This window comes from Lissotriton helveticus, chromosome 5_1 (assembly GCF_964261635.1).
Source record: "Lissotriton helveticus chromosome 5_1, aLisHel1.1, whole genome shotgun sequence".
Classification (NCBI taxonomy): domain Eukaryota; kingdom Metazoa; phylum Chordata; class Amphibia; order Caudata; family Salamandridae; genus Lissotriton; species Lissotriton helveticus.
Genome location: NC_136065.1, coordinates 490,843,688 through 490,858,796, shown reverse-complemented (window position 1 = coordinate 490,858,796; position 15,109 = coordinate 490,843,688). Strand labels below are relative to the sequence as shown.

Below are 15,109 nucleotides of genomic sequence, written 5' to 3'. Positions count from 1 at the left end.
CCCTTTCTACCGAAGCAAATTTTGGTATACCTGTCAGAAGCCTAGCGGCTGCATTCTGAACTTTCTGGAGCCTATTAAGATGTTGATTTTGGGCATTCAGATAAATGCCGTTACAGTAGTCTAAGCGTGACATAACAAGGACTGTGACTACTGTCCTAAAGTCAGTTTGAGAAAGAAAGGGTTTGGTTTCCCTCAGCATTCGCATGATCAAGAAGCAAGAGGAAACTACTGAGGTTATGTAGTCATTAAACGTCAATCTATTGTCCACAATGACCCCTAAGGTTTTTACTTTCAGGATTGGAGTAGGCTGATTTCCCAACTCTGAGGGCCACCAATCTGGGGTCCAAATATGCGGGTTGTTACCGAATACAATCACCTCAGTCTTACTTGAGTTCAGCTTTAAACAATTTAAAGCCTTCCAACCTACTATGGCTTGCATACAGCCATGAAAGCGAGCTCCCACCTCCTGTTCATGACTGTTTTTGATGGATAAAACTATCAAAGTATCGTCAGCATATGAGGTTAACTGGAAACCAAAAGATCTAATCAGTACAGCTAACGGTATCACATAAATATTAACAAGAGTGGGACTCAGCGAGTACCCTTGAGGGGCCCCACATGGGAGGCTAAACGGCCTAGATTTATGACTATCCAGGTCGAGAGTTTGGGTTCTATTGGCTAGGAAGGTTTGAAGGAGTTTCCAAGCAACACCACAAACTCCAACCTCAGACAACCGATCCATCAACACCTTATGTTGGACCGTGTCGAAAGCTGCTGACAAATCCAACATTATCAAAACAGCCTTCCCGCCACAATCAAGAGCCTCCCTTTTCTCTTCACATGATTTAATTAAAGCGAGTTCTGTGCTGTGATTAGCTCTAAAGCCATATTGAGTGTTGTCAAACACATTGTTGTTATTACAGTAAGAACTCAGTTGAATATTCATGGCTTTCTCTATAATTTTTGCAGGCAACAGAAGCCAAGAGATAGGCCGATAGCTGCCAAGATCAAGAGGGTCTAAGGTGTTTTTTTTAAAAGAGGTAGAGTAGATGCCTTTTTCCAGTCAATCGGAAAAATTCCAGTCGAAAAAAAGTTGTTAATCAGTGGGTATAAAACGGAACTGATTATTTCTGGAAACAATTTAAGAATTGAAACTGGGCAGGGCTCACTGGGGGAGCCTGATCGAGTAGAGCTAAGAAGTTTAGCAGTTTCTTCCAGCCTACGAGGTAAAAACTGGTCAAGAACTAGTCTGGGATCGGGTTCTTTTTGGATGGAATTCCCAGGAAGTAAACCTACCTCGTACGATTTGGGAGAAAAAGTAGAAAAAATACCCTCAACTTTTTGAAGAAAAAAGGTGGCCAGAGTTTCACGCAGTTCTGGACTGCTATCCTTTTTAATGACATTAGGCAAAGTTACATTTTTCACTGTTCTAAAAAGCTCTTTAGGGTTTGATCTGGTATGAAGGATTTTACTAGAAAATAAGGTCTTTTTTGTGTCCAGCAACATCTCTTTATAGACTTTAAGACTATGCTTATAGTTCATTTTGTTAGTGATGTAACCGCTTCTCCAGATTCGCTCAAATGTTTTACAAGCCAGGTTCTGCTGCTTGAGCTTATCAGAGTACCATGGAGCCGAAGGATGAGCACGCTTAGGAGTCCATTTAGTGATCGGAGCCAACTTATTACAAGCTGAAACTATCCAATCAGTATAGGCCTTGGCGGCTTTATCAATCTCTAAAATGGGAAGAGGTAAGGTACTCATCAAAACCTCCTCTAGTTGTGAACCCACTAAGTTTTTCCACGCCCTTTTTTCCTGCGTCTTCAGGTTGACCCTATTCGAAATTGGATCTAATGGTTCCCTCATCTCAAAAATTATAGCACTGTGGTCGGACCAGGCCAAAGGGAATACCTCAGAAAAGGATACGTGAGGATTGTTAGAGAAAATCCCATCTAAGGTATGTCCTTTAAGATGTTTGGGACCCACTACAAGCTGTTTAAGCTCGCCGGTTTCCATTACTCTATTCAGGCAAATGGTGTCCGAATCATTAAGATCCTCAAGATAGAAATTGAAGTCACCAAGTACCGTGAAAAAGTTTAATCTCATACCATCTTCAAGGTGGTTGCCAATCGATTCTAAGAACCCCAGTCTAAGGTCAGGCGGACAAGAAAGAAGCACCCCCTTTAAGGTATCGAAACCCTGAGCACTGATATTAAAGAAAAGTGCTTCACAGGAAGTGTTAGATGCAGGATGGAAAACTGCATTCAGAGTGTCATGATAAATGACCACTAACCCCCCCCCCTTTTCTTAGGGGTCTATCTAAGGAGTAACAGGAAAAACCTGGAGGCTTTCACCATGTCAGGCTAGATCTGTCCAGGCTTCCGCATTAAATTGAACTTTAATATTGTGTTCTTCTAGGAGAGGTGCGCATTCTGAGCTATGCTTAACTAAGGGCCTGGAGTTAAAGAGAACACATTTAATAGATCTAGTACCATTCAATGAATGAGCAGTGTGCATAATGTGAAGTCTAATCACGACAACAATACTGGGGGGTCTAAGGGATGTTTTACAGACCTGCAGGGTGAATATCCCCTATTCACATATATACTCAATACAGAACACCCTGGGTCTACACAGACAGAGTGAGAGAGAAGTGAGTCAGCCAAATGAGGCAAAAACTAGGGTACCAGTTTGTTGGAGTGGGAGCAAGATATCCTTATACCAAGACCCATCAATCACCCAAAGTGATGTCTCATCATCTGGGTTTAGGTACCATCCTATCAAGGAAAACCGATCTATATGTTTGATCGGAAAAACCTTGACTCGTAGGAAGGCTACAGGATGACTGGTTAACCCACAACGAGCTTGCTCACATCCATAGACTCACTTGAAAAGGTGAGAGGATCAAAAGAGTGTGAGTAAAGTGCAGCGCTAAATAAAAGTGGAAAAAAGTGGTGTTCTAAAAATGACTAAGGAGTACTTATCGCAACTTTATTCATCAAGTCCCCTTGCCATTGTTAAAAAGCAGGATGTTGACGCTCAAGATATTCAAGATGTCAAACAAAGTGAAAGGTCGACATGTTTCTGCCCTCGCGAAGATCTAACTGTATCGGGGCATTCTTCAGGACCAGGCTATAAACAAATACAGCTGCTGCTACAAAAGTGTAAATTATAATAGTGCAAAATTATATTATACAGTACATATACTCCACCGGTAATGTCCAACTTGAGTAGTTTTACTGGTACATTAACCGAAACCTGTAAAAAACAAGCATCATGTATATGTCAAAAGAATTACTCCTCAACTGAACTCACTCTCAAACACACTGTACTAGCGTGAAGGAACGCTTATGCATTTCTTATGTTATGTGGTGATACTCATAGTTGGTTTATCACTTACCCATAACAATTGGGTGTAGCCCTCACCTCTACCTGGCTCATTACTCAGGGAAGGGGGCCCCGCTCTAAAATAAGGACGAAAACACACAGTCAGTGATATGCCTGCATCACTACTATGAACGTCTTAAGTTTACTAAACTCTCTCATGACTAGGACCAATGATCAGTACAGCCCCGCCGATCTAATCCTCGAGGGGTACCTATCATTAAAAAGAATTGAATCTCTGTTTAACAAGAGGATGGTGTCCTCTCCATAGTGAAAACCATTTCAAATACATTACACATCTTAGTGTTCCATAGCTCCTCATTGGGGTATCCTGATGTCAAGTATAGATACGTTAGCGGTATCTCAAAGCAGATATCAAGGAAGATATTAATGCAATCACTGTTAAGCATTCTGTTCCCTGATACTACTTTCAGCGCTTACCTTCCTCATCTATGAATTCCTTGCCTTTGGGACTCACCTATCCGTCGGTACCCCGGGCCGTCAGGAGTAATGTCCGGAGGTACCGACGCTCATTCTTAGAGTGGTTTTTATGTCAAATGGCGGGCTCGTCGGTAACGCGGGGTCCTGTTAATGCAGGGCGTCCGCGGCTCAGCCTGCTCTCGTGCAAAAATCAACACGCATGCGCGTGATTACACAGACTACTCTAAAAACACTCAACCTTCACCGCGCATGTGCGGTGCATAATACACTATGACGGACTCATTCGACCTACACTGCGCATGCGCGGTGCAGAGTACACTACGACGGAAGCGCTCAATGGGAGAAAAGGGCATTTCTTTCACTGGGCATGTTCCAATCTCAGCTAGTGCTCTCCTTATTACATACTCTAAGTGACAAATGGCTATTCTCGGCCTCATCTATTCGTAAAGGTCAAGCAGGGAAAGAATCCCACTTAGTCACTGCAAACGTGCCCAAGACTTAGCTATTTATATCTATTATTTCTAAAGCTAGAGTGGTGCTGCTAGTGTAAATTTATTGAACGAATACCCATGTTCGATTAATTGTCGGTATCTCAGGACACATGTGCCGGAAAAATAATAATAAGTGTCTAACCCTTGCTGGACTATCAGTCTACTGATCATGTAATAGGCACTTTTAAACCCAAAAGGTTACTTAGTGTGAATACTAACACAATTCATAGAGTGCGAGTATTGAAGTTATGTTTCTTGGTACTATGTTGGTTCTTGTGTGAAATGTTGTTCTATTAGTCTAGTGCCAGCCACGGAATCTCATCATTAAGCCCGTCAACATCAGTATGTAAGCGGAACACCCAACGTTGTTCACGCTGTAGAAGGAATTTTTTGATATCAGTGATGTGAGTAGGAATGAATGGCTTCTCTAGAATCACCCAGTGTAATTCTGTGTCAGAGTGTCCTGCCTCTACATAATGGTTGGTAAGTTTAGTGGCACTTCTTTTACACCGAATGGTGCTGCGGTGCTCAGAAATTCTCACCTTGATCTTCCTAGATGTCATCCCTACATATCTCTTTTCGCAGGGACACGTGATGAGGTATATGACCCTCTCAGTATTGCGGTTTGTGTGTTTATTAAGGGTCCAGGGCCTGGTAGTGCCTATGTCCACCTCAGTCGTGTGACAGGTTAGTGGACATACCGAACAGTTGCCACATGGAAAGTGACCTGTCACTGGTGGTAGGCCCCATATCCCTGGTTCTGTGGGGTCAGGTTTTAATTCACGTGGTCTGGTATGTACCAATCGATCTTTGACATTCATGCTTCTCTTGAATGCAAACAGCGGAGGAGGTAATGTCTTTCCTCCGATTTCCAGAATTTTCCAACGTTTCAGGATGCTCTTCTTCAGGGCATTGGAATGTCCTGAGAAGGTAGTTACACACGTCATCCTTTGTGTATCTGTGCCATCATCTGATGTTGTTGCTCTGGGCTCCAGTAGTGCGTCCCTGTTGTTATTGGACGCTCTTTTTAAGGAAGTCTTGATTGTCTTTTTCGGATACTGCCGTTCTCGCAGTTGCCCAGAGAGTGCAGCTGCATGTTCCTTGTATTTTGCATTATCCGAACAGTTCCGCCTGACTCTCAAAAACTGCCCTTTGGACAAGGAACATGCAGCTGCACTCTCTGGGCAACTGCGAGAACGGCAGTATCCGAAAAAGACAATCAAGACTTCCTTAAAAAGAGCGTCCAATAACAACAGGGACGCACTACTGGAGCCCAGAGCAACAACATCAGATGATGGCACAGATACACAAAGGATGACGTGTGTAACTACCTTCTCAGGACATTCCAATGCCCTGAAGAAGAGCATCCTGAAACATTGGAAAATTCTGGAAATCGGAGGAAAGACATTACCTCCTCCGCTGTTTGCATTCAAGAGAAGCATGAATGTCAAAGATCGATTGGTACATACCAGACCACGTGAATTAAAACCTGACCCCACAGAACCAGGGATATGGGGCCTACCACCAGTGACAGGTCACTTTCCATGTGGCAACTGTTCGGTATGTCCACTAACCTGTCACACGACTGAGGTGGACATAGGCACTACCAGGCCCTGGACCCTTAATAAACACACAAACTGCAATACTGAGAGGGTCATATACCTCATCACGTGTCCCTGCGAAAAGAGATATGTAGGGATGACATCTAGGAAGATCAAGGTGAGAATTTCTGAACACCGCAGCACCATTCGGTGTAAAAGAAGTGCCACTAAACTTACCAACCATTATGTAGAGGCAGGACACTCTGACACAGAATTACACTGGGTGATTCTAGAGAAGCCATTCATTCCTACTCACATCACTGATATCAAAAAATTCCTTCTACAGCGTGAACAACGTTGGGTGTTCCGCTTACATACTGATGTTGACGGGCTTAATGATGAGATTCCGTGGCTGGCACTAGACTAATAGAACAACATTTCACACAAGAACCAACATAGTACCAAGAAACATAACTTCAATACTCGCACTCTATGAATTGTGTTAGTATTCACACTAAGTAACCTTTTGGGTTTAAAAGTGCCTATTACATGATCAGTAGACTGATAGTCCAGCAAGGGTTAGACACTTATTATTATTTTTCCGGCACATGTGTCCTGAGATACCGACAATTAATCGAACATGGGTATTCGTTCAATAAATTTACACTAGCAGCACCACTCTAGCTTTAGAAATAATAGATATAAATAGCTAAGTCTTGGGCACGTTTGCAGTGACTAAGTGGGATTCTTTCCCTGCTTGACCTTTACGAATAGATGAGGCCGAGAATAGCCATTTGTCACTTAGAGTATGTAATAAGGAGAGCACTAGCTGAGATTGGAACATGCCCAGTGAAAGAAATGCCCTTTTCTCCCATTGAGCGCTTCCGTCGTAGTGTACTCTGCACCGCGCATACGCAGTGTAGGTCGAATGAGTCCGTCATAGTGTATTATGCACCGCACATGCGCGGTGAAGGTTGAGTGTTTTTAGAGTAGTCTGTGTAATCACGCGCAAGCGCGTTGATTTTTGCACGAGAGCAGGCTGAGCCGCGGACGCCCTGCATTAACAGGACCCCGCGTTACCGACGAGCCCGCCATTTGACATAAAAACCACTCTAAGAATGAGCGTCGGTACCTCCGGACATTACTCCTGACGGCCCGGGGTACCGACGGATAGGTGAGTCCCAAAGGCAAGGAATTCATAGATGAGGAAGGTAAGCGCTGAAAGTAGTATCAGGGAACAGAATGCTTAACAGTGATTGCATTAATATCTTCCTTGATATCTGCTTTGAGATACCGCTAACTTATCTATACTTGACATCAGGATACCCCAATGAGGAGCTATGGAACACTAAGATGTGTAATGTATTTGAAATGGTTTTCACTATGGAGAGGACACCATCCTCTTGTTAAACAGAGATTCAATTCTTTTTAATGATAGGTACCCCTCGAGGATTAGATCGGCGGGGCTGTACTGATCATTGGTCCTAGTCATGAGAGAGTTTAGTAAACTTAAGACGTTCATAGTAGTGATGCAGGCATATCACTGACTGTGTGTTTTCGTCCTTATTTTAGAGCGGGCCCCCTTACCTGAGTAATGAGCCAGGTAGAGGTGAGGGCTACACCCAATTGTTATGGGTAAGTGATAAACCAACTATGAGTATCACCACATAACATAAGAAATGCATAAGCGTTCCTTCACGCTAGTACAGTGTGTTTGAGAGTGAGTTCAGTTGAGGAGTAATTCTTTTGACATATACATGATGCTTGTTTTTTACAGGTTTCGGTTAATGTACCAGTAAAACTACTCAAGTTGGACATTACCGGTGGAGTATATGTACTGTATAATATAATTTTGCACTATTATAATTTACACTTTTGTAGCAGCAGCTGTATTTGTTTATAGCCTGGTCCTGAAGAATGCCCCGATACAGTTAGATCTTCGCGAGGGCAGAAACATGTCGACCTTTCACTTTGTTTGACATCTTGAATATCTTGAGCGTCAACATCCTGCTTTTTAACAATGTCAAGGGGACTTGATGAATAAAGTTGCGATAAGTACTCCTTAGTCATTTTTAGAACACCACTTTTTTCCACTTTTATTTAGCGCTGCACTTTACTCACACTCTTTTGATCCTCTCACCTTTTCAAGTGAGTCTATGGATGTGAGCAAGCTCTTTGTGGGTTAACCAGTCATCCTGTAGCCTTCCTACGAGTCAAGGTTTTTCCGATCAAACATATAGATCGGTTTTCCTTGATAGGATGGTACCTAAACCCAGATGATGAGACATCACTTTGGGTGATTGATGGGTCTTGGTATAAGGATATCTTGCTCCCACTCCAACAAACTGGTACCCTAGTTTTTGCCTCATTTGGCTGACTCACTTCTCTCTCACTCTGTCTGTGTAGACCCAGGGTGTTCTGTATTGAGTGCATAATGTGAAGACCACAAACTGGTAGATCAAGAAGGGTAGGCAGCTGTAACCCACAAATGTCATATACCCAGCTGGTTGATTGACTCCTTGTTCCACCATAAGCCTGGGACATCTCAGTGTACTACCTCCTGGCATAAGCCCCAATAACTATTGTTTAGTGTACCTCCTTATATCTGGGGACCTACAGACAGGGGAGCTCTCCCTGATCCTGGTCCAAGCGCGGACGGGCGCAGACGGGCTTGCCTTAGGCGCGCCAGCGGCGCACCCGCTACCCGCGTATGCTGTGCGTCCGCGTCAGCATGCCTCTTTTATAGGCAGCGTAAGACGTCTGGACCGCGAACAACAGCCTCCCAAATATGGCCCCCAAAGAGGAAAAATAAAGTGCAAAGTGCAGTAATAGCCCCACGCAACCTGGACAAGGGATACAAGTTGGCAGCAGCAGTTAGAAAGATTAAAAGTAAGCTTCAAAAATACATCAGGGATTAAAATGACAAAGCACTAACTTTCAAATTAACCAGTCGGGCATTGAACGCAGCTCCAACACCGGTTAAGCTTCCCAGTGCGTCCACGTCAGCATGCCTCTTTTATAGGCAGCGTAAGACATCTGGACCGCGAACAACAGCCTTCCCCAATATAGCCCCCAAAGAGGAAAAGTAAAGTGCAAAGGGTAGTAATAGCCCAACGCAACTTGGACAAAGGATACAAGTTGGTGGCAGCAGTTAGAAAGATTAAAAGTATGCTTTAAAAATACATCAGGGATTAAAATGCCAAAGCGCTAACTTTCAAAATACCCAGTCGGGCATTGAACGCAGCTCCGACACTGGTTAAGCTTCCCCATTATGAACTATGTTTACAATTAGGGTCTGGATGTGACATAGGATTCAGAGGCATATCCACATCCAGCTTGAGTTCATTCACAGAGGAACTTCCTATTTGGAGGAAGGAGGTACCAGAGGATGTGTCAAAACATTCCCACTGGGTCAAGTAAAGAAGAGCCTAATCTTTATTGCAGAACAATATAGCGGTGAGTGAATCCTCCCTGTCTCTGGAGGTTCATAATGCAAATCTAACTGTGTTGCTCTGTATTGCAAAAGTGCATGCACATTAGTATTACTACCTGACCCATTCTGTACTCTGGATGTTAAGAGTGGATCTCTACCAAATACAGTAATTTACTACTGCATGTTTTTGGAGAAAGGTGTGAAACATACTGTAGCGAAATGTAGGCTTGTTCTGTTCTCACTTTCCTATGTTGTCTTTTTCAGTCTGCCTTTCAACCAAACCTTTCTAGAGCAAGTTTCAGATCTGGTACAGGGAGCGAACTGCAAGCTAAGGATCTGTCCGCCAGAGGACAGTCGTTCCGACCAGTGGATCCAGGTAAAATGTGAAGGTCCTCCTGAGAAGGTTTACTCTAATTTTGTAAATATTAGCCACCTATAAGCTAGTGACGTTGTCATTATCATTGTGTTGTCCTCCATCTGCTCACGAGTTTTACGCCACATCACTATTTGTGTTTTAAAGTTGAGCATTCTCCAAAGTAAAATCTCTATTTTCATCACATATTGTAAAATTGCAAGTCAGTAGTTTCCTACAAAAAGAGCATAACTGTTCAGCCAAGAACCTAACATGTATATATATATATGTGTATATATATATGTATATATATGTATATACATATATATATATATATATATATGTATATACATATATATATATGATTCACCAAATTGCTCAAAGCTTTTTAGAGGCACACGACAGGTCCCCGCCCTCGGGGCTTGAAAGGCTTCAAGGTTTCACGTGTCTTTCCGCTTCTCTGTATATTGCTTGCCGACGCGTTTCAGGGAAAACCACCCCCTTCTTCATGGGCTGCTGTGAGACACACTCGAGAGGCATTTTCCACGTCATTTGACCTTTATTTATGTTAAACAAACCCCCAGGTGGGCGTGTGCTCAGTGCACCGCCTCCACTGCTTGATGGGACTTGTGGTCCTGGAAAATGCAAAGTTCATAAATGTTTCTTATAGTAAGTTCGAGTGCTCTCACTGATTACTGCATTCATTGTCCTGCCTATAGTAGGCTGAGTTGCGGTCCAGCACGTTTGTTGCAATAGCCAAGGAGTCCTGTGCTCCAGGAATCCTCACCAGTTGAGGACTCGGAGCCTCGCAATGCTGACAATTCGTTTCAACTGTCAAGCCACGATGGTGCCTCTTCACGACAGAGCTGCCGTGTAGAAAATGATTCACCAAATTGCTCAAAGCTTTTTAGAGGCACACGACAGGTCCCCGCCCTCGGGGCTTGAAAGGCTTCAAGGTTTCACGTGTCTTTCCGCTTCTCTGTATATTGCTTGCCGACGCGTTTCAGGGAAAACCACCCCCTTCTTCATGGGCTGCTGTGAGACACACTCGAGAGGCATTTTCCACGTCATTTGACCTTTATTTATGTTAAACAAACCCCCAGGTGGGCGTGTGCTCAGTGCACCGCCTCCACTGCTTGATGGGACTTGTGGTCCTGGAAAATGCAAAGTTCATAAATGTTTCTTATAGTAAGTTCGAGTGCTCTCACTGATTACTGCATTCATTGTCCTGCCTATAGTAGGCTGAGTTGCGGTCCAGCACGTTTGTTGCAATAGCCAAGGAGTCCTGTGCTCCAGGAATCCTCACCAGTTGAGGACTCGGAGCCTCGCAATGCTGACAATTCGTTTCAACTGTCAAGCCACGATGGTGCCTCTTCACGACAGAGCTGCCGTGTAGAAAATGATTCACCAAATTGCTCAAAGCTTTTTAGAGGCACACGACAGGTCCCCGCCCTCGGGGCTTGAAAGGCTTCAAGGTTTCACGTGTCTTTCCGCTTCTCTGTATATTGCTTGCCGACGCGTTTCAGGGAAAACCACCCCCTTCTTCATGGGCTGCTGTGAGACACACTCGAGAGGCATTTTCCACGTCATTTGACCTTTATTTATGTTAAACAAACCCCCAGGTGGGCGTGTGCTCAGTGCACCGCCTCCACTGCTTGATGGGACTTGTGGTCCTGGAAAATGCAAAGTTCATAAATGTTTCTTATAGTAAGTTCGAGTGCTCTCACTGATTACTGCATTCATTGTCCTGCCTATAGTAGGCTGAGTTGCGGTCCAGCACGTTTGTTGCAATAGCCAAGGAGTCCTGTGCTCCAGGAATCCTCACCAGTTGAGGACTCGGAGCCTCGCAATGCTGACAATTCGTTTCAACTGTCAAGCCACGATGGTGCCTCTTCACGACAGAGCTGCCGTGTAGAAAATGATTCACCAAATTGCTCAAAGCTTTTTAGAGGCACACGACAGGTCCCCGCCCTCGGGGCTTGAAAGGCTTGATGGGACAGTAATCAGTGAGAGCACTCGAACTTACTATAAGAAACATTTATGAACTTTGCATTTTCCAGGACCACAAGTCCCATCAAGCAGTGGAGGCGGTGCACTGAGCACACGCCCACCTGGGGGTTTGTTTAACATAAATAAAGGTCAAATGACGTGGAAAATGCCTCTCGAGTGTGTCTTACAGCAGCCCATGAAGAAGGGGGTGGTTTTCCCTGAAACGCGTCGGCAAGCAATATACAGAGAAGCGGAAAGACACGTGAAACCTTGAAGCCTTTCAAGCCCCGAGGGCGGGGACCTGTCGTGTGCCTCTAAAAAGCTTTGAGCAATTTGGTGAATCATTTTCTACACGGCAGCTCTGTCGTGAAGAGGCACCATCGTGGCTTGACAGTTGAAACGAATTGTCAGCATTGCGAGGCTCCGAGTCCTCAACTGGTGAGGATTCCTGGAGCACAGGACTCCTTGGCTATTGCAACAAACGTGCTGGACCGCAACTCAGCCTACTATAGGCAGGACAATGAATGCAGTAATCAGTGAGAGCACTCGAACTTACTATAAGAAACATTTATGAACTTTGCATTTTCCAGGACCACAAGTCCCATCAAGCAGTGGAGGCGGTGCACTGAGCACACGCCCACCTGGGGGTTTGTTTAACATAAATAAAGGTCAAATGACGTGGAAAATGCCTCTCGAGTGTGTCTTACAGCAGCCCATGAAGAAGGGGGTGGTTTTCCCTGAAACGCGTCGGCAAGCAATATACAGAGAAGCGGAAAGACACGTGAAACCTTGAAGCCTTTCAAGCCCCGAGGGCGGGGACCTGTCGTGTGCCTCTAAAAAGCTTTGAGCAATTTGGTGAATCATTTTCTACACGGCAGCTCTGTCGTGAAGAGGCACCATCGTGGCTTGACAGTTGAAACGAATTGTCAGCATTGCGAGGCTCCGAGTCCTCAACTGGTGAGGATTCCTGGAGCACAGGACTCCTTGGCTATTGCAACAAACGTGCTGGACCGCAACTCAGCCTACTATAGGCAGGACAATGAATGCAGTAATCAGTGATAGCACTCGAACTTACTATAAGAAACATTTATGAACTTTGCATTTTCCAGGACCACAAGTCCCATCAAGCAGTGGAGGCGGTGCACTGAGCACACGCCCACCTGGGGGTTTGTTTAACATAAATAAAGGTCAAATGACGTGGAAAATGCCTCTCGAGTGTGTCTTACAGCAGCCCATGAAGAAGGGGGTGGTTTTCCCTGAAACGCGTCGGCAAGCAATATACAGAGAAGCGGAAAGACACGTGAAACCTTGAAGCCTTTCAAGCCCCGAGGGCGGGGACCTGTCGTGTGCCTCTAAAAAGCTTTGAGCAATTTGGTGAATCATTTTCTACACGGCAGCTCTGTCGTGAAGAGGCACCATCGTGGCTTGACAGTTGAAACGAATTGTCAGCATTGCGAGGCTCCGAGTCCTCAACTGGTGAGGATTCCTGGAGCACAGGACTCCTTGGCTATTGCAACAAACGTGCTGGACCGCAACTCAGCCTACTATAGGCAGGACAATGAATGCAGTAATCAGTGAGAGCACTCGAACTTACTATAAGAAACATTTATGAACTTTGCATTTTCCAGGACCACAAGTCCCATCAAGCAGTGGAGGCGGTGCACTGAGCACACGCCCACCTGGGGGTTTGTTTAACATAAATAAAGGTCAAATGACGTGGAAAATGCCTCTCGAGTGTGTCTTACAGCAGCCCATGAAGAAGGGGGTGGTTTTCCCTGAAACGCGTCGGCAAGCAATATACAGAGAAGCGGAAAGACACGTGAAACCTTGAAGCCTTTCAAGCCCCGAGGGCGGGGACCTGTCGTGTGCCTCTAAAAAGGTTTGAGCAATTTGGTGAATCATTTTCTACATGGCAGCTCTGTCGTGAAGAGGCACCATCGTGGCTTGACAGTTGAAACGAATTGTCAGCATTGCGAGGCTCCGAGTCCTCAACTGGTGAGGATTCCTGGAGCACAGGACTCCTTGGCTATTGCAACAAACGTGCTGGACCGCAACTCAGCCTACTATAGGCAGGACAATGAATGCAGTAATCAGTGAGAGCACTCGAACTTACTATAAGAAATATTTATGAACTTTGCATTTTCCAGGACCACAAGTCCCATCAAGCAGTGGAGGCGGTGCACTGAGCACACGCCCACCTGGGGGTTTGTTTAACATAAATAAAGGTCAAATGACGTGGAAAATGCCTCTCGAGTGTGTCTTACAGCAGCCCATGAAGAAGGGGGTGGTTTTCCCTGAAACGCGTCGGCAAGCAATATACAGAGAAGCGGAAAGACACGTGAAACCTTGAAGCCTTTCAAGCCCCGAGGGCGGGGACCTGTCGTGTGCCTCTAAAAAGCTTTGAGCAATTTGGTGAATCACATATATATATATATATATATATATATATATATATATATATATATATATATATATATATATATATATATATATATATATCAACACTAATAAGGAATTCTAAGAAAACACCAAATGAAAATGAAAATACAGGACAATTAAAGAGCATGAAAAGTTTATTTAAAGATTTGGAGAAAAATAAAAAACTGGAAATTACTAAATGGTGGGAACACAAGTCAGTGAGTAAATATGCAGAACTAGGCAGAGTCCCACGTGGATTACGTATTCTCCTAGCTCCTAGCTTTGATAAACCGAACCCTGCTATGTTAAAGGAATGGGGAGAGAGCAATTTGGACGCATCAATGAACTTAGTGTGCATTCTAATTAAATAAGCGGCCATAAATCATGAAAGCACATTGGAGATAATCAAAGCAATTGAAACAGAAATAGAAACATGAATAGGAACTGAAGAAATAAAGAAATTAACTGATATAATTAATGATTATTTACAAAAACATGAGGAAAAATTTAAATTGCGCAAAGCCCATAAGTTCGCACGCGGTGAAGACGACTACAATAATGGACAGATCTTCACAATTTGCCCGAAAATACAATACGGCAAAAAGACAAGAATACAGCAAAAAGAGCGTGAACATTTCCTCTACATCACATGTTCTGGGAAGTGCTAATAGAAATTCACCAGTAAACGAAAATGATGACGAAAGCAGCTCAGTTTAGATTCAGTTTCCTTAACAAGTGATTCAAGTATGGACTCCGCAACCTCTAATTTACAAGGACTAACAAAACTCAATTTAGAACAGGAGATGGATTTTATCGTGGAGGAAAGACTACAAACCTTACAACTGAGGCAACAAAGACAACCGACAGGCAGAGGAGAAACCAACGTAGAAAAGAAAGGAGACGGAAGTGCAAACAAAATTCAACAAAAGAAGAAGAAAAGCACTTGGGTAAACAAACGTCAGTAGACAATACTATAATCAATTTATCTACAGTTATTTTGAGCAAAGCAGAGGAACAATTGCTATCCTTGTGATTAAATTATTGCCCCATTCAGAGCTTCAAT

General features: G+C 44.0%; 1 protein-coding gene across 3 annotated transcripts in view; it reads left to right on the top strand.

Annotated features, from left to right (window-relative positions):
* Positions 1-15,109, top strand: part of LOC144754687 (protein-arginine deiminase type-3-like) — a 584,450-nt gene that overhangs the window by 465,080 nt on the left and 104,261 nt on the right. For 2 of the 3 annotated variants that reach the window (XM_078642808.1, XM_078642809.1), the window contains exon 9: positions 9,552-9,663. The exons of the other annotated variant lie outside the window; for it this stretch is intronic. In XM_078642808.1, the coding sequence (XP_078498934.1) occupies positions 9,552-9,663 (112 nt within the window). The remainder of the gene's footprint in view (positions 1-9,551; positions 9,664-15,109) is intronic. 3 annotated transcript variants of the gene reach the window in all.